Below are 19,753 nucleotides of genomic sequence, written 5' to 3'. Positions count from 1 at the left end.
GGATTTAGGGATTAGGAGTGACAGATTGCATGTTCTATATGTTATAGTTATTTCAATGACTCTTACCATAATATGTTACGTTAACATACCAGGCACGTTCTCAGTTGGTTATTTATGCCTCATATAACATACACTTATTCAGCCTGTTGTTCACTATTCTTTATTTATTTTAAATTGCCTTTCAAATGTCTATTCTTGGTGTTGGGTTTTATCAAATAAATTTCCCCAAAAAATGTGACTTATAGTCCAGTGCGACTTATGTTTTTTTTCCTTCTTTATTATGCATTTTCGGCCGGTGCGACTTATACTCCGAAAAATGCGGTACATATATACATATAATATAAAATATATATGCTGTGCACATACAGATTTATATATATTTTTTTTAAATTGTAAAATGAAAAAAAATACGTTTATATATATGAAAAACTATATTTTTAGCCTGTTTACAAACAAAAAAAAGTCACCGTTTGTTTGGTCCCTTTTTGTGCACACGGTTTACACTGTCATGCTTTTTGTGTCCAGGTGGAAAACCATGAAGGACCACTACCCCTCCACGTATGTCGAAGCTCAATGTCTGTGCTCAGGCTGCATCGTGATCAAAAACAAGGGTGTCCCCGAAATGAGTCACGACTACAACTCAGTCCCCATCGAGCAGAGTCGAGTGTTTCTGAAGAGGGAGCTCTGTGATGATGGACGAAAGTATCATCTGAAGCCCGTCTCGGTTAATGTGGTCGTGGGCTGCACATGTGCCAGACCCCGTATTGCTTCCTAGGGCCTCCCCTAGTAGGCCCACCGACTATATTTTAAGATTCCACTATGGTCAGTGGAATGATGGTTGGATATTCATCCAGAACTGTATTGCCTTTTCTTTGCAATCATTAGTCAGAACTTCAGAGGCGCCAAGTTGCATATGCCTTTTATTTACAGGCCTATTTATTTATTTATGTTTACTGTACAGCGGGTATTTTAATAACAGCAGTTTTTCATGTTGAAATTTTTAATATTGTTATTTAAATGTACTTTTTATGTGTCCTGTTCGGCGATGTTTAGCTGATTCATGAGCAAATGACGAAGATCTGACAGTCTAAAATATTCTATTTATTTATTTATATATGCTGATATTGTCCCAATTTCCATGGCAAACGGGTCTTGTGAGGTTAGCTTCTTTAAGTTTGAAGCAAAAATAAAGATGTTGATGCTATTTTCTTTGTGTGCTTATTTCCAATGCCAATGACACGTGCGCCTTGCACGTGCAGCCGCATCTCAAGTCTGTGATAGGTTTATTTCAGAAGTTCAATTCGACAAGTGAAACTCTTAGTTTGGATAGATTTATTACTCAAAGAGGGACATTTCGCAGTTATAGTTTATAGCTGACAAAAACTCAAAATTCAGTATCTTGTAAAAATTGGTCAAAAAAGTTGAATAATGTAAACTACTGGTTCACGCTCTGATCAGCAAATGAACTGCAAGAACTTCCTGGTCTTAGTCTGAATTCAACTCCTGAAATAAATAACTGATGCACCAAATTTAAAATGATTGTGTTGCACCTGTGTTTGAATTGGAGCATCATGAGTGGGGTTCTGCACCATTAATCCCATGCTATTTTGACTGTAAACCATTTTTAAACAACACAATAATTCAACTAGGTTAATTAGGTCTACAAATAATTATGCAATTTGTTATTCTTATAGCCATACTTGTGTGTTTATTTCCGTACCTGATGGTTTCGGCTACAACTGTTGCCTTCCTCAGAGGTTGAGCATCACGTGACAAACGCTGAGGAAGTTGTAGCCGAAACCGTCAGGTGTGGAAATAAACACATAGGTCTGGTGATAAGAATAACACATTGCAACACAATAGACAATTTTAACCCTTTCTCTGCTCCCTGAGATAACAAAATATTCACTCTTGGTCTTGAATATCATCTTGCCCAATAGGTCACTGATATATAGTGGTTGTATTGATGTAGTGGGTATAAATTTGGGTATGCACTTGACAGCGTAATTATTGAAAGTTTGATGATCATTTAACCATTGATACACCGCTGAATAAATCCACCATCATGTAGTGTGACATAATGTTAGTTGGTGCAAATGGAAATTCTTCATATTGAAAGCAAACCATTTCTGGGATTTTTGTGGCCCTATCCACAATACAACGTTAATATAAGTATAGTATGCAGAGCTTAATCAAACAAAACAAATAGTATTGTATTGTAAATATTTGTTTTATTTATCAAAACAGTCTTTACAAAGCGGCCACAAAAAGATATGTTATGACGTAGTTCACCTCCAGCTATTATGCAATTGACTAAACTTTCCTTTGTTCAAATCTGTCATCGGGGCTGACATGCCGAGAGTTTGTTTATCTTATGTGGCAAACTTTTTCTGTTGTACAGGTGCAGGTAGCTGAGTCAGGATGTCCTCAAGAGGACGTTCCACTACGACCACGGACTGATCATCCAAGAGAGTCGCACACAAGAGGGGCTGTGGGAAGTAGGAGGTGTATAATTGTTATTTTTTTCATTAATTGAAGGGAACTTGCATTGTTCAGACAGGTATTGTTGATTATATCTTATAAAGGTGTTTAAATATTTGAAAGAATATCACAACTATGTAGTGTAAGTCAGCTTTTTTGGGAATGACTTAAAAAATTGCAATGCAGCGCTGGTTACAGGCAGTGGAGAAAATGTGTTGTTGCGTCCTCACCAAGTACTGACAAAAGTATAGTACACATTTAAGGCTAAAGCTGCTCAGGACACTACTTTATCACAACTCAGTCTCCACTTTGCTGCAGCAGTTTGTTTTCTTGCTAAATTGGTCCATTACTGACCCACAAACAAACTGAAGGATGTTGCAGACAGCAAAGTGTTCTCTACTACATCAATCGAGTTCTCAGTGTAAACCTGATGTAATCTACGAGGAGAAAAGGGCACAAATGGCTAATCTGCCAATTGCGGTGGTCAAGTCTGACACTGCAGTTTCTGCAGTGTCAGACCCTCAGAGTTTGACATTTTCTTATCAAACAAACTTTTGACTTACTGTATCAACCTTGCGGAGTCTGTGTCACTTTGGTTTAAGTGCATCACTTACTGTTAAAATATTGCACACTGACGAAGACCTTGTCGAAACCGGTCTGTGTTTGGTAGCGCCTGTGCAGTTTATATTAAAATTATAAGAAGGACACGAGTGTTGCTGGCCTTGCTTTTTCTGTAAGTACACTTTTTGCCGTGCACCGCTTTATTTTTGTTGTATTACGTGTTTTGGGGAGTGCGTTTTTCCTGTTTTTTGTACCACTTTGGGCAGAAACATGCACACTAATGGTCTTCTTAATGTCAATTTGTAGGGACAATCATTTTTAACATGTTCTTAAGTAGAAAATGCTGAATTTAAGCATTTCTTCATCAAATAAAGGGCAGAAAACTGATGTGAAGCAGCAGTGAGCTGAAACTCCTCCTTAAATGCATAATGCCTCACAAACTGGGATATGTGGCACATGCCGGAAAATTAACTGCGGATAAGTTATAAGGTAAAGCAGACGGTCCTCTGCTGCACCAAAGGAGTCGATGCTTTACCAGTCATGAACCTCACTGATTAGGCATCATTGCAATTCAATTTTGTTTTGATCAAACAATTATATGTATAGAAATAGAGTAAGGAACTCGTTTAAATATTGGGCTGATATTGTTCAACTGTCAATAGCACTCAGCATAAATACATTGAAAAATGTACAGTTAATACATGTGAGCAATTTGCATCGGTCGATTTTACCTATGGATGATCGGAATTGGCAGCATGAATCTATGATCGGAACATCCCTAGCTAAAAGCAAGGCTATCAGGAAAGAGGACTCAGTATCTGAATATTACCTGAAAGGTCTTGCAAATCTTGAATGCGTGACTGTGTTTGAGTCTCTCACACTCCGGTACACTTTTAAGTGTCATTTGATTGGAGAGCTGAGATTGTGGGTCAGGGAGGGGCTGTGCGGAAGACATAAATGCCTCACTGATCAATGACATCAAGGCTATACATCACAATAATGGTCTGCTCACATACCTGACTCTGATCTATGATGCAGAACATAAACATGTCATGTAGCAGGATGTGAGCCGGGTTCTTAGGATTGAAGGCGACGTGGGTGACTGGTGTGTCTCTCTTCAACCAGTGAGGATGCAACCCATGTTTCTGCAGATTGCGGCTCCACCTAGTGTACTCTTTTTGCTCTAGAGAGAACTCAAATATCTGCACACACACACACAGACAGGAAGTTGATTCTAACTCCAATCAACCAATCAAACTTTTTTTATTAAGCCCCTTATAGTTGACCCAAAGTGCTGGATAACAATGCAAGACAGGCAGCATACAAGAGAGCACGTAATAATAAAACAATAGAAAATTAGGTTAAAATTCACAAAAGTGTCACTGTAATGTTAAGTACGTACCATATTGCAGCTTTACGTAAATAGGTCTTTAGTCTTAAACAAATATAAATTTGCGATGGGCCGGCTGGAAACTTATTATACAGTCTGGGACCAGCAATGGGGAAAGACTGATCGGCCCACTGTTTATATTTGGACCTAGGAACTTTCAGCTGCTGTGGTTTGGTATACCATAGAGCTCGACTGGGGTGATGGATGTTTATGAGCTCATACAAATTAGATGGAGCAGTACCATGAACCATGTAGCCTACTCAGTGGCCTAGTGGTTAGAGTGTCCGCCCTGAGATCGGTAGGTTGTGAGTTCAAACCCAGGCCGAGTCATACCAAAGACTATAAAAATGGGACCCATTACCTCCCTGCTTGGCACTCAGCATCAAGGGTTGGAATTGGGGGTTAAATCACCAAAAATGATTCCCGGGCGCGGCCACCGCTGCTGCCCACTGCTCCCCTCACCTCCCAGGGGGTGATCAAGGGTGATGGGTCAAATGCAGAGAATAATTTCGCCACACCTAGTGTGTGTGTGACAATCATTGGTACTTTAACTTTAACTTTTTAAAACAAACATTACAAGTTTAAAATTCATCTCTAAAACACACAGGAAGAACTGAAGTGATATGGCTCTGTCAGTGTTGAGAATCAGGCTCCCGCATTTTGTACCAGTTGGAGATAACTGGTTGACCCCAACATACAGGGTTTTAGACTAGTCAAGACGAGAATTGATAAAAGCATTGATAGCCATTTCAAGGTCTCACTTGCTAACCAAGGGCTTTACTTAAGCCAAAAGGCGTAGTTGAGAAAAACTAACAGAATTTATTTGTTTGGCAAAATTAAGATTGTTGCCCAAATTATTTACCACTGTTTTGCAGTGGGAGGCAAGAGAACCCAGATCCGAGACAGCACTCGGGAGAATGTTAAATCCAAACACAATGCATTATGTTTAGGACTCATTTAAATATAATAAATTATGAGACAATCACACTTTGATGTCTCATGCAGTTAAAAATGGAATGATGTGAGATAAGGGTGTTCGAAAAAGAAAAACTAAAACTTAAAGTTGCAGATCGTCAGCATGGAAATGAAGGAAAAGTTGTGCTTGTCAAAAGCTGAATTTAGGGGCAACAATTATGAGGAAAAGTACTGGTCCAAGAATAAATCCCTGAGGCATACCAGAGGACAGCGGCTCGCTGGGAGACACAAAGTCATTACTGCAAAAGTCCTGTCTGTCAAGTATGACTTGAACCATTGAGGAACCGGCACCAGAAGGCCAACAATTTGAGCCAAACATTCAATGAGGATCGGGTGGTCCATGATATCAAATGCAGCAGTGAGGTCCAGCATCACCAGCATTACAGGCTTTTTGGAGTTAAGGGACAAAAGATTATTATTCTGGACTTCAAGTAGTGTAGACTTGGTGCTGTGTCATTATCTAAAACCAGACTGAAACTTTATCTAAATAGTATTGTTTGAATAAAAACAAACTTTACTAAAATGATAGAAACATTTCTAAAAATTAGACAAAAAGACCAATGGCCGTAATTAAAAGACAGAGATGATGTTGAAGTGTTCACCTGCTGATCAGCGTGCACCATGACGAGGTTCTGGCTGACTGGGTGGATGGCCAAGGCGGTGGGACAGGAGCTGTACACAGGCACTTTGCAGTGGCACTAAATGCACACAGACGGGACCAAGTAGTGATGGATTAGATTTATATAGCGCTTTTTTAGACCCTCAAAGTGCTTCACAGTGAAAAATGAGAACCCATCATTCATTCAGTCCACATTCACACTGATGGTCGTAAGTAGGGATGGGTACAGAATCCGGTACATTTTTGGCACCGACCAAATCCCGCCGATCCTACCGGGCACCGATTCACGTAAAATTGAACGGTGCCATGTTACGGTACCTGAGTGTGCGGTCATGCCCGGTTGCCGACTCAGCTCTTCGCCGTTCGGCACTTGCCGATCACTCCAGTAGCACTGAGAGTGGACTCAGCCAAACTACCTCGAGGTAAATGCAATTTTCAATGCCAACAAACGAATTCGATTGACAAACGCTCCAACGTAAGCAAAGTAAGACTACACTTTTCAAAAAATGTGCTAAGTTAATACTAATGTACATTGGCTTTGCTATTGACATGTTTTACTATTAGCATTAGCAATTGTATATGGCAATTTCAACACTTCAAACTTTAGTAATTAAAACTACAACTAAGATTCACGTTACAATTAAACACCTGTTGTGTAATACGTACAATACTTACAGTATTAACCTTTTTAGGGTGCAACAAAAGTAAACCACTACTAAATAACTATGTAAACTAACACTACTGCCATCTAACGTCTTAGACTAGCAACTGTAATTGAAACTCAAGAATGTGATAATGAAACAAGATAACTAAACAGCGGTTCTCATTATCTGCTCATTTTTAAATGTTGCAATAAAAATGGGATTTTATCATCAAAAACAATTAATATTTATAAACACACACAAAAGTGTATTAGTACCGTTGAGTACTGGTATTGATTCCCAGGTACCGGGAGTCGGTACCGTATCAGTTCAACTGTGAACGGTACCCATCCCTAGTGGCAAGTAGGGCTGCAACAACTAATCGATTAAATCAATTATAAAAATAGTTGGCGATTCATTTAGTCATCGATTCGTTGGATCTATGCTATGCGCATGCACAGAGGCTACTTTTTATTTTTCATAAACCTTTATTTATAAACTGCAACATTTACAAACAGCTGAGAAACAATCAAAATAAGTATGGTGCCAGTATGCTGTTTTTTTTCAATAAAATACTGGAAAGGATAGAAATGTAGTTTGTCTCTTTTATCCGATTATTAATCGAAGTAATAATCGACAGATTCATCGATTACCAAAATAGTTGTTAGTTGCAGCCCTAGTGGCAAACTAGATTTGTGGACAGAAACGTGACTGCCAATTTGCGCCGAGAGCCTCTCTGACCACCACCAAACATTCATTCACATTCCTGCACAAGTGTGAATGACACTAAGAGCAAAGTGGACGAAATGTCTTGCCCAAGGACACAACGGCAGTGACTACGATGGCAGAGTCTAGATTCGTACCAGGATACCTAAAGTTTCTTGACAACAACTCTACCATTTGAGCCACACCGCAAACGAGGGAAATTTTGTGGACCAACAAAAATAAATACATTTTAAAATTACCTTCATCTTTTCAAGGTTGTAGACGTGCACTTCACCCCCTGTGTTGGCAGCCGCGAGCCATTTTCCATCGTCACTGGCATACAACAGGTGGACTGGTTGTCTGGAGCCTGTACACATGTTCATATCACACGTTCTCTCAGCAAATTAGACAAAGTTTTTCTGTGTGTGTTATGACACATATCAGTGGAGCATGTGTGACAAAACCAGTCCCACATAAACAGTGTACCAAAAACATTTAAGGCACAAATCTTGACTCCCAATAAAAATCCAGACTGGTTTTGTAAGTGTGTACCTGTATCTGGTCACACTTTTATGATTAATTCCTGGAGAAATCAGCACTCTCACCTGACTTAGGTTTGAGGGTATGAACATATTTGCACTCAGATTGGCTGAGAGAAACAACAATGACTGATGAGTGGCTGCAGGATGCAAACAGTTTGGAGGAGTCCGAGGAAAAGCAGAGCTGCTGGGCATTGTGAAGGATCTTGGGCAGTTTAGACACCTATGATGAGCCAGAAGACAGCATTGAAGTGTGCTGGATGAACAAAATTTTAGACGTTTTTCGTCAGCAATTAGGTACCCACCTTTGACATGCAGATGTCGTCGTCGTGGATCTGGAGCCTATAGAGACGAACACTGGAGATGGTGGAGAATGCGAGCCATTCTCCACATGGAGACAGAGCACTGCACCAGATATTATCTTCTCCCTAAACACAGCAGCACACTTATTAGCCTAACACTACAACTACACCCAAAAACTTGTGTCGTACAGTGGTTCTGTACAAATCAGTTAATTTGGTACTGCATACTAAACCAAACCATACTGTACAATACTTGGTGTGAACTTAAGAAATTAATGATATGAAAATTGTAACACAATTATTAAGGTTATGATTATTGCAGTATTGTTAAATGTGCTCAAAAAGTACTTATATACACAATTACATTTTTTGACAAAGTTATTTTTTCAGTAACTAAAATAAAAAGACATGTTTAGAAAACCCACTAGTTTGCATGTTCTGTTTCTTATGCTTCACTGATAATGTTTTAGGCTTAGTATTTTATTTGTTTTAGTGGATAAGATTTTATTCTTCTGACGGGCGTGGTGGCATCCTACACTGTTCAGTGGTCCTTGAACGCACCATAAAAATACCTCTGTCTCGTATTGCTCCGAGTATGGGACGATCACGCTGTGCTTGTAAAGCACAGCTTGTAGGTGCAATGTGCACATTTGAATAGCTTAGTTGTTTGGACTGCAATGTGTTCATATAAGTTTAGATTGGGATATTCAGTTTCTTAATGGGGAAAGACGTTAATGTCTTTTGTTTTCATGTTCGCAATAAAACGTAGCGAGCTGTTTTTCAATCATTTTAATTTGAAATCGTAATACTAACTGTCGGAGTTTTACCACAAATTTTCATTAATACCGTTTATTGTTACATCCCTAGTGTGAACAACATTTTTATTTCACTTTCCAACAATAAGACTTTTGTGATCTTTTGTTTACAGATCCCTGATTGGTTGAATCCTGTCACTAAAGCAGTGTGGCATATGTTATGGGAAACATCTATACAAAATAGCAGTAAAAGCATGAAAATTAGGGTTTGTTTCCAATTTGTTACCAAAGCACAACTTAGAATGGCCACTAAGCAAGTAAACCACCAGCACTTTTACTGGGGTTTGTTTAAGTGCACCCTCCTCACTCTTCATCCATGTCTGTCTGTGCATATTCAGTGACGGAGGAAAAAAAAGAAGAAGAAGAGAAATCCCATCCCTCCTTTCAGAACTTTGTGTGAGAGGGTGGACTACACCCTGCTGCGTGAATGCGAATTGGACATCGAGTTGCAATCCAAAGGAAACACAAAAGTCAGCTATGTATACCCTACACTAAACTTGAATTTTATCGCCATCCATCTTCTTTCGCTTCGCCGAGGTCGGATCGCGGGGTAAGCAACTTAAACAGAGAAGCCCAGACTATCCTCCCCCCAGCCACTACATCCAGCTCCTCCCGGGGATCCAGAGGCGTTCCAAGGCCAGCCGTGAGACGCAGGCCATGTCCACACGAACACTTAATAAATGCACTTATTTTGTCCACACCCAAACGCATACTTTTTTCCTTAAAAACGCAGACTTTTGCAAACGCTGGCCAAGGTGTAGAGTTCCAAAACTCTCCGCTCAGCGCATGCGCGTACACGACACAAACGGAGACTTGTACTCCTCTGATGATGTCATGGCTGTGCGGTGTCATTTTCAAAACTCAACAACACTGCCTTTAAACACACTGTAAGAGGATCTACTGTGTGTTTGAACGTAAATATGCTGCCATTTTCACTCAATGTTGACAAAAAAAAGACTTGGGCTTTGCGACACCCACGCCAGCGCCAATGACGGTCAGCTGTTTTGGATACTATTGCTGCCGAACCGCCACCTGTTAGGACAAGTTTGACAAGCAACACATTTTGCTTTGTGTCATAAGAAAGATGCAACAATAGCTCATGTTTTTAGTCCTTATTTAATGACAGATCATTAAGTTAACTTACGTGTGTTTCTTCCATTTGTGTAGGAGCCGCCGGGCGCGACTGCGCGCGCATGTAACGCGCCCGAACAACTGACAAAACATGTCTCCTTCCTTCTTGTTAATGTTAAAGACAATGTACATTTAATTGCACATGTATCTTTATATTGATCATTTAATGCATAATAATTCCACGAGAGTTTTGCAGTGGCACACTCACGTCCATGCGCTTATAGGGACTTAGACATGCAAAAGGGTTTCCTTGGCTCATTATTGCGTGCTAATTTTAGAAATAACGTACACTTCACTGACTGTACATGTAATATCTCAGGGTTTCAGCAGCACAAGCGTGCATGCGAGCTTTAAACACTAAAAAAAGATTCATAATGTTCCCAGGGCTCTGTGTAAGTGCAGGCTGGTTTTAAAAATAATGTACATGTCGTTGTACGTCTAGTATACCTAAATAAACACTATAATAACTGAGGTGTAATGCCACCAAGTCAGATGTGGCGGCTTTTTCCAGGTTCCTGATTGGACAAAATGTGCATGACAGCAGGTGCATGCGTTTGTGAGTAGACATAGACAGTTTTGAAGCTACACTTGTGTGGATGGAGATCGTTTTAATCTTGGATATGCATTTTTGAAATTCTCCTTGTGGACATGGCCATAGTCTCCCCAACATGTCCGGGGTCTACCCCGTTGGCCTCCTCATAGTCGAACATGCCCTAAACAGCATCCCAGGGAGGCGTCTGGGGGCATCCTGACCAGTTGCCCGAACACCCCTTCTGGCTCTTCTCGATGTGGAGGAGCAGCAGCTTTACTTTGAGCTCCTCCTGACAGAGCTTCTCACCCTATCTCTAAGGGAGAGGCCCGTCACCCAACAGAGGAAAATAATTTCGGCCGCTTTGAAATGTATTTACTAATAATATATTTATTTTCCAAACAGAACATAGTACGGTACATTAGTAAATTGGTCATGGCAAATCAAAGGCACTTCGCAATACACACCTTCCGCTTCAGATGAATAAGTTTCTCTGGCTTTTTCTTCAAAGGTAAACTGTCACCTGGCTTCCCTGGGGAAAAAAAGCCAAATAAATCAGTCATTACACCACAATAATATACAGTGGCCAATTTTAAAAACAATATGCTTATTTTTGACGAGGGCTGGGCGATATATCGATATACGCGATATATCGCGGGTTTGTCTGTGCGATATAGAAAATGACTATATCGTGATATTCGAGTATACGTTCTCACGCAGTTGCTTTTAGCTGCAAGCATTACACTACAGGCTCTCCTCGCTCTTTCCTGTGTCTCCTTCTCACAGACAGACACGCGCACCTTCTTACACACGTCATATACTGTCACGTCATACGTCACATACGTATACGCCCTCGCGCAGCAAAGAGGTAGCAGCATGGGTAACATTAGCTGTGATGCTAGCGGTAATACGAGAGAAAGAAGGTGCGAGTCTGGTAACAAATGAAGGAATAAATAATTCCCCCCAAAAACAGCAGGGGGTCAATCGTCTGGCGGTGGTTTGGCTTCAAGTGGGAATATGTCGAACAGACAACCGTAATTAGTCAAGTGTGGGGTGAAAGCGTTGCTATAAAAAGTAGCATTACTGTTAATGTAGCATTATTTGAAAAATCACCCGCTCGAGAATGAAGAGTACTTACTCCGCATGTCAACATCTCCGTTCGGTGCCACACCAACAAAATGCCGAGGCAACCATTTCCACATCAACACCGTATGAAAAAAAAAACGACATAAGGAGATAACGTCCGCCGGAACCTACCACATAACGAAGGACGTACACAATTTGATTTCCTATTATGCAGCTAATTTTTATTTGACAGTTATTGAAATATCTTGTGTGACATCATGCACAAAAGTGCACTTTATTTGTTTTAAACTATTGTAGTGGCGTTCTGTACAAAAAGTGGACTTTAATTAAGTGTTGTTTTGATTTGTCATCTTGAGGACATCATGCACAAAAGTGCACTAATAGCTTGTTTTAAAATGTCTCTGACAATCTTGCACATTCTGTTTTGAAATGACATGAATGTTTGTGCCACTGCTTAATAATAAATACTGTTTTGGTAAATTATCTTAATTGTGATTTTCCTCTCTGCATGAAAGTTTAAAATGAGCATATATTAATGCAGTATGAACAAGAATGTTTTAATGTAGACACATAGAATCATAATACTGGTGTGATTATATGCATCAAGGCTAAGGCAAAATATCGCAATATATATCGTGTATCGCAATATGGCCTAAAAATATCAAAATATTAAAAAAAGGCCATATCGCCCAGCCCTATTTTTGACACAACTTTAGCGTAAACAATTTTGGGATTGCCAGCCTATATTGGTGGCCAGGAACTTCTTATACACCAACCACGCCTTGTTTTATCTAGCCAACTAATGTCAGTAAAGGTATCAATATTGATGTGTGTTCTCTTCTCACCGTGTCCATCGCTCTCCCCTAATCTCCACAGCTCAAGATGATCTGGGAACTGGAAGAGGAGAAGCCCCGACTTCTTTGCACAACACACCAGACTCCTCTACACAGAACAAACCCGTTACTATGGCAACAATCCACTAATAGCTGATTGCCAAACTGCAATTCAGTGGCTAACTGAAACAATAATGTCTCCTTTGTTCTGCATAATATTGTGGTGCTCACATGTGGGAACAATATTTTATGAAGGGCTGACTCTTTGGTGTTCTTCTCCACTCTGTCCAGCAGCGGTCGTACTACCAACTGTGTATCCATACCTAAGGGGGATACAACAATAAAATATTCAAAAGACAAGTTCACATTAAGAATAATGTCTGATACAATGACAAAAAATTACATATTTTGCATATCGTATTCTTTTGGTCTATATAAGGGGCTTATTATAATTTTTAAGGGGTCATATTTCATTTTTATTAATAAATGTGGTCTCCATAACATGTCGTTTTCACATAGATTTTGTTTTGCAGACCATCATCAAGATGAAATGCGCCATTTTGTGGGAAGTCTTTTTGCCATTTTTAATAAAAAGTAGCAAATATTTCTAACTTGTATCGGTCATTAGACTCGATATGTAAGCGCTAAAAATTAAAAGATGGCTGACGGAGAGAAGACACAGTTGAAGGGCACTTGGCCTGGAGGAGGGCCTTGGCACGTAAATAAGTCTGACCACAAAACAACACATTCTGAAGCGACAGTCTAAAAGCGACTTGAAAATGATCTAAAACAAATCAATGCAAAATTTGGACCAAAGCACCACTGTTGCATGTTATGTACACCACAAGTAAGTATTTTAAATGAAGGAAACAGAATCATAATATGACACTTTTAAGTCATGTGGCAGAAGAGAAAAGAAGAACATCATGCCAACCAAGAGAACTTTAACACTGACCTCCAGAAACAACAGCAGTGTCAGTATGGGCAAGCGCCCTCACATCATGTGAATGGTTTTTAAAGGTCCTAGTTCGGACCCAGTCCTTGTTCTGCTGATCGGCGATGCTGGAGAGAAACTGGAACTGTACCACAGTGCCCTCTGACGTCCCAGCAATGAGACTGCTCTCATCCTGTCAATCAGTTAGAATAATCAACACTATCAATTCTGAAGGAACATGCACTTGAAACTGGCCTCTTGTGTGTGGCTTCATCTTATGACTCACACACCTGGCTTACAGAAAGAGCAAGAACATCAAACTTGGTGATTAGGTGAGTTTGGACAAGTGTTCCTGTGATTCCATCCCACATCTGGACTTTTCCTGCAGAATCACCACTGATGATGGTTTGGTTAGATAAGAAGATAATAGCCCAAACCACCACCTCGCTTTTCCTGGGTGCCCCAACACCTCTTTCTACCAGCATTCTGTGTGCGCTGTGACCTAATTTAAGGATAGCAGAATGTTTTAAACTGATCCCAAAGCAATGGTGATTTTGTATTAGTTTACCTGTTTCAGCATCAAATATTCTGATCATGTTCATTGTGCCAGCAGCCACACATGTGCCGGAGGGGTGCCAAGAAAGACTCATTATACGACCTGGAAGATTACAGTAACACATGTCATAATGCCCATGAACTATATGCCTACTACCGGTTTCAAAAGAGTCACAGAGGAAACATGGGCCAACGTTGAAAGCCTGCGTTATCAAATTAATGTGAGGGCAAAGACCTCCACTGTTCAGTTAACTAGCATTTACTTTTACCTAAGTAGGTGTTGCTGCTAAAACACATACTCAGTATGGTGGATGAAACATTTGACTGTCCCCATTCTTACTTTTTTGCCTTTCAAAGTTCCTTTGAAACTGAATCCTGTCCTTCAGTATTTCAAATATCTTCACCGTCCCATCTTCACACCCAACCTGCAATAAATTATGCATCATTAAACCATACAAAAACACATTTAGATAGCAAAGTGGGAGTGGAGGAAATAAATGATCCACACAATCTCGACTGACCGCTAACTTTGTTTCCTTGTTGTCACTACTGATCGCCCAGATTGGTCCGCCATAGGCATCCACTGTGTACTTGGGCTGCAAGTTCTCCAAGTCATACTCAATGATCTCTCCGCTCAAGCCAGCGCTGAAGAGGCGCAGGCCCACCCAGCACAAAGCCTCAATGCTACCACCTTCCCGTCCTGGAATCACCTGTCAAACCAAAACTTCGTAATTCATCACTACACACCTTGTAAGCATCGTAGTAAAACAATGTTTCCAACTACCAAGATTATGAGTGCATATACATCATTTAAAATAGTGTGTTTACTGAATAAGCATCATAAGTTCCAAAAAAGTTTGCTGTGTCTTAAATAATACAAGGACACTGATGATACAAAAAATCAACATTACATTTCTAGACTGCATTATCAAATTATTATCACTATCTGCACCGTAAATGTTTACATTACATTGTATAGACGAGCATATAGACAGCGATTTTAAACTTGACAAACAAGTCAATGGCGTTTTAAAATCGTGTTTTTATCATCTTCGTCTTTTAGTAAAGGTAAAACCATTTTTATCTTTTAACCTTTTTGAACAAGTCGTGCATGCTTTTATTTCAAGTCGCCTGGACTACTGCAATGCACTTTATGCTGGCATTAGCCAAAAAGCTCTCTCCCGGTTGCAGTTAGTCCAGAACGCGGCAGCACGACTTTTAACAGGGGCCAGGAAATGCGAGCATATAACGCCAATTCTCGAGAGTTTGCACTGGCTCCCTGTTCATTTTAGAATTGATTTTAAATCCTTGCTGTTTGTTTTTAAAGCTTTACATGGACTGGCCCCTCAGTATATCTTGGACCTCATCCAAATTTACACTCCTACGCGCGCTCTGAGGTCCGAGAGCCAGCTCCAGCTTGTGGTGCCCAAGACTAGACTTAAATCCAGGGGAGACAGGACCTTCTCTGTGGTCGGCCCTAAGCTCTGGAACACTCTGCCCCTCCATGTTCAAACTGCTCCCACAGTGCAGTGTTTTAAGTCTCATCTTAAGACCCACTTTTATTCTTTGGCTTTTAACACTACGTGAGTTGTGTGGTCCTCTGTTTTTTTTATTATAAATTTTGATTTCTATTTACTGTTTTAATTGTTTTTTTCCCTTTAAATGGTTTTTGATCATATTTATTTTTATATTGTTTTTATATTGGTTCTATATTTATTTATTTTTTGTTTTTATTCAGTCATTGGTGGAGCTAAGGATAATATTTGATTATTGTTTTTAATATTGTTTTTAATATTGTTGTGCAGCACTTTGGAAACGTTGTTGTTTAAATGTGCTATATAAATAAAGTGGATTGGATTGGATAGCATTTAAGTCCCATCTTAAAACTCATTTGTATACACTTGCCTTTAAATAGACCCCCCTTTTAGACCAGTTGATCTGCTGTCTCTTTTCTGCTCTGCCCCCCGCGTCATCAGGTGACCACAGATGACGCGCCAGCTGTTCAAAGTCGAGACCCGGGGTGGACATCTGTGCATCAATTGATGACGTCTCTGCGCTGCTGACTTGTCTCCACTCAAGATTATCCCCTGCTGGCCCCACTATGGACTGGACTCCCTCACTATTAACTAGATCCACTTGACATCCATTGCACCAGTTGCCCGGGGCGGGGATCCCCACATCTGCGGACCCCTCCAAGGTTTCTCATTGAGTTTTTTCTTGCCCTGATGTGGGATCTGAGCCGAGGATGTCGTCGTTGCTTGTGCAGCCCTTTGAGAAACTTGTGATTTAGGGCTATATAAATAGACTTTGATTGATTGACACTACTATCCCATGCAGGGAACTTTAAATACACATCCAAATAATATTTCTGCAAGCATAATTCAATCAGATCTGTTAAGGAAAAGCATTTGGATAATGTGAACTTGTTCAAACATGTTGAACTCGTAGTTTATGTACTTCAGGACCAGATGGTGATCAGCATGGAGGACAGAGTAAAACAACTTGCACTGAGCCTCGTCTATAAAATCCGCTACACCTCTCTGATACCGAAGTACATGTCAAACTACTTCCTTAACGTAAATGACCACCATAACCACAACACCAGGGGGAGCTCCACTAACCACGTTAAACCCAGATTCCGATCTAACAAAGGTCTTAACTCATTCTCTTTCTATGCCACATCAATGTGGAATGCGCTCCAACAGGTGTAAAAGATAGGGCATCTCTATCCTCTTTCAAAACCGCAATAAAAGTACACCTCCAGGCAACTTCAACCCTAAACTAACACCCTCCCCGGATTGTTAATAATCAAATGTAAATAATCAAATGTAGATACTTTTTCTTATGCTTTCTGATCTCTCTCTATGTCCACTACTTGCTGTACATATCCTACCAAGTCAGACCTACACTGTTTCAATATCCATTTCTCTGTTCTCAATTGTTGATGACTAAAGTGATGATAACAACCAAACCTAACCCCCCTATGTCATTGGGGTCTTCGGGTGGGCACCCTGCTTCATCGACGTTTCGTTGATTGAAGCCCACGACGTCTCCAGAGGGCTCAACGGTGTACCTAGCGTCCCAGGTACACCCCCCTCCATGCCATACCCTCCATATCCTGTCGGACTCTGCATGGCAGGGTCGTCCTTTTCCCTGAGTCAGGCCTAAGCCTGACCGTATACCATTGTCTCTTATTTCACTGCCCAGTTGGGGTCCTTGCGCTTAATCCAGAGCCAGTTGCTGGCTTTTTCGGCAGCACTTGACATGGACTTGATAGCCTGTTGGAGGGAGTGTCCCTTCACCCCCATTTTTCTCAACAGACTGATGGTAGATGCGGCAATAAATCCCCTGCATCCCACATCTACTGGGAAAATGCTGGTCTTCCAGCCGTTCTGGGATGCTTCAGCTGCCAGGTCAGAATATTTGTTTTTTTTCCCTCTCGTAAGCCTCTTCAACCCCTTCTTCCCATGGTACTGTCAGCTCCACGACATAAGCCAGCTTTGCTGTTGGAGACCACAGGACCATGTGTGGCCGGAGTGTTGTAGCCATTATTTCTGGGGGAAACAAGCTTTTTATCAAGGTCTACTTCCAATTTCCAATCTCGAGCCGACTGCAGGATGCTTGCATTATTTGGTGTCGTTTGACACTCTCGATGTTGGCCAGCTGGTACAAAATGTGTGAAGTGGACCTTTCCTGCTGGTGTTTGTGGGAGATTGTTTGTGGTGGTTCGCCTCTGTTCCAGTGTTAATGCAAGCTCTCTGAGTACTTGGTTATGCCGCCAAGTATAGCGTCCTTGGGTGAGACTTATAGTACACCCTGATAGGATATGCCTTAGAGATGCAGGTACTTGACACAGGGAACAGGCGGGATCTTCTCCATACCAGGTTTTCAGATTCAATGTCCATTTCTCTGTTCTCAATTGTTGACTGAAGTGATGATAACAACCAAACCTAACCTCCCCTCCCCTCCACATCCCAGATTGTAAATAATGTAAATAATTAAATGTATATACCCTGATGATTATCTTGTGTGAAGACTGTATTATGATGATAGTATATATATGTATCATGAATCAATTTAAGTGGACCCCGACTTAAACAAGTTGATAAACTTAGACTTCCTTTTTATTGTCATTCAAATTTGAACTTTACAGTACAGATAAGAACAAAATTTCGTTACATAAGCTCATGGTAGTGCAGGATAAAAACGCAATATGGTGCATGTATAAATAAATAAATATATATAAATATATATATATATATATATATAAAATAAATAAATATATATACATAAATAAATAGATTACTGTACAGATAATATATTGCACTTTTTCACATGCGCCCACGTTTATGGAAGAATGTTATATTGTCTTTTTTATTACAGCGAGTTAATCTATTTTGGGGGGAGTTGAGGGGATAATTTAATTATGATGCGTTCAAGAGTCTTACGGCTTGAGGGAAGAAGCTGTTACAGAACCTGGAGGTTCTGCTTTGGAGGCTGAGGAACCTCTTTTTAGAGTCCAGCAGTAAAAACAGTCCTTGGTGGGGTTGGGAGGAGTCTTTGCAGATTTTCTGAGCCCTGGTCAGGCAGCGGCTTTTTGCGATCTCCTGGATAGGAGGAAGAGGAGTCCTGATGATCTTTTCCGCCGTCCTCACAACTCTCTGGAGAGACTTCCAGTCTGAGGCATTGCAGGCTCCAGTCCAGACAGAGATGCTGTTGGTCAGCAGGCTCCCTATAGTGCCTCTGTAGAATGTGGTGAGAATGGGGGGAGGGAGCTGTGCTCTTATCATCCGACGCAAAAAGTACATGTGCTGCTGAGCTCTTTTTACAAGAGCTCCGGTGTGTAGGGACCAGGTTATATTGTCAGTTATCTGCGCCCCCAGGAACTTGGTGCTGCTTACTATCTCCACCGCTACGCTGTTGATGTAAAACTTATTCGGGTGTTACCATTTAGTGGTCAATTGTACGGAATATGTACTTCAGTGTGCAACCTACTAATAAAAGTCTCAATCAATCAATCAATGCAACTTATCAGTTTTTATTAATGAATGTTGACATGGTTGTCATCTCTAGTCAATAAGAGTGAAAGACATGCAATACATAGCATTAATAACACAAAACAAGTGGTACTTTGTGTAAGGGAGCTTTGTGAGATGCAAGTGTCTACTTACCTTTTCTTGGTAGTAGTTGTCAGAGAAGTTGAAGATCTCCACACTACTGTCCGTCCGGGCAACAGCAAGTCGCTCGGAGCGGTGGTTGTACGCCATGGCTCTCAAAGCGATGGGCATGTATTCAAAAAATCGAACCCGGTGCACGGTAAACTCGCCCATTTTGTCCCAACGGGGAGAAAACACGCACAAGTGGGTTGTCGACACGAGTACTACGACACGCTGCTATGCGCTATCGAGTAAAACAGCTCAATTATCAAATGCAGCGCATGCTATTTTGGACAACGAATAAGTACAAAAAAATAAGGCGAAAAGACGCACGCCCTCTTTACACACGCAATGTAATTACTAACTTAAAGTCGAGCTCATACAACGTTCACATGCGTGAAACACGCTGGAAAACACCGGCAGCCATGTTGTAGACCTATGACCCGGAAATGATCCTCAGGAAACAGCTCGTACTGCGCAAGCGCACTCGGCAAACGTCGT

General features: G+C 40.7%; 2 protein-coding genes across 2 annotated transcripts in view; one reads left to right on the top strand and one right to left on the bottom strand.

Moving 5' to 3' along the window:
- il17c (interleukin 17c) overlaps window positions 1-1,135 on the top strand; it is a 6,701-nt gene extending 5,566 nt beyond the window's left edge. Inside the window, exon 3 of the mRNA XM_061969280.2 lies at window positions 526-1,135. Within this exon, the coding sequence (XP_061825264.1) occupies window positions 526-775 (250 nt within the window). The 3' untranslated portion in view covers window positions 776-1,135. The remainder of the gene's footprint in view (window positions 1-525) is intronic.
- Window positions 1,136-2,211: 1,076 nt separating this feature from the next.
- Window positions 2,212-19,734, bottom strand: utp4 (UTP4 small subunit processome component). The gene is made up of 16 exons (XM_061969771.2): window positions 19,268-19,734; window positions 14,618-14,806; window positions 14,437-14,521; window positions 14,110-14,199; window positions 13,832-14,043; window positions 13,563-13,734; window positions 12,839-12,930; window positions 12,620-12,716; window positions 11,156-11,220; window positions 8,217-8,339; window positions 7,978-8,134; window positions 7,633-7,739; window positions 6,010-6,105; window positions 4,059-4,244; window positions 3,872-3,982; window positions 2,212-2,489 (listed from the first exon to the last, which is right to left on the bottom strand). Exons 1-16 carry the CDS (start codon window positions 19,424-19,426, stop codon window positions 2,373-2,375), a joined length of 2,058 nt encoding a protein of 685 aa, XP_061825755.1. The 5' UTR covers window positions 19,427-19,734; the 3' UTR covers window positions 2,212-2,372.
- Window positions 19,735-19,753: the final 19 nt, after the last annotated feature.

This window comes from Nerophis lumbriciformis, linkage group LG10, assembly GCF_033978685.3.
Source record: "Nerophis lumbriciformis linkage group LG10, RoL_Nlum_v2.1, whole genome shotgun sequence".
NCBI lineage: Eukaryota > Metazoa > Chordata > Actinopteri > Syngnathiformes > Syngnathidae > Nerophis > Nerophis lumbriciformis.
This window is presented reverse-complemented; position numbering and strand designations above follow the sequence as displayed.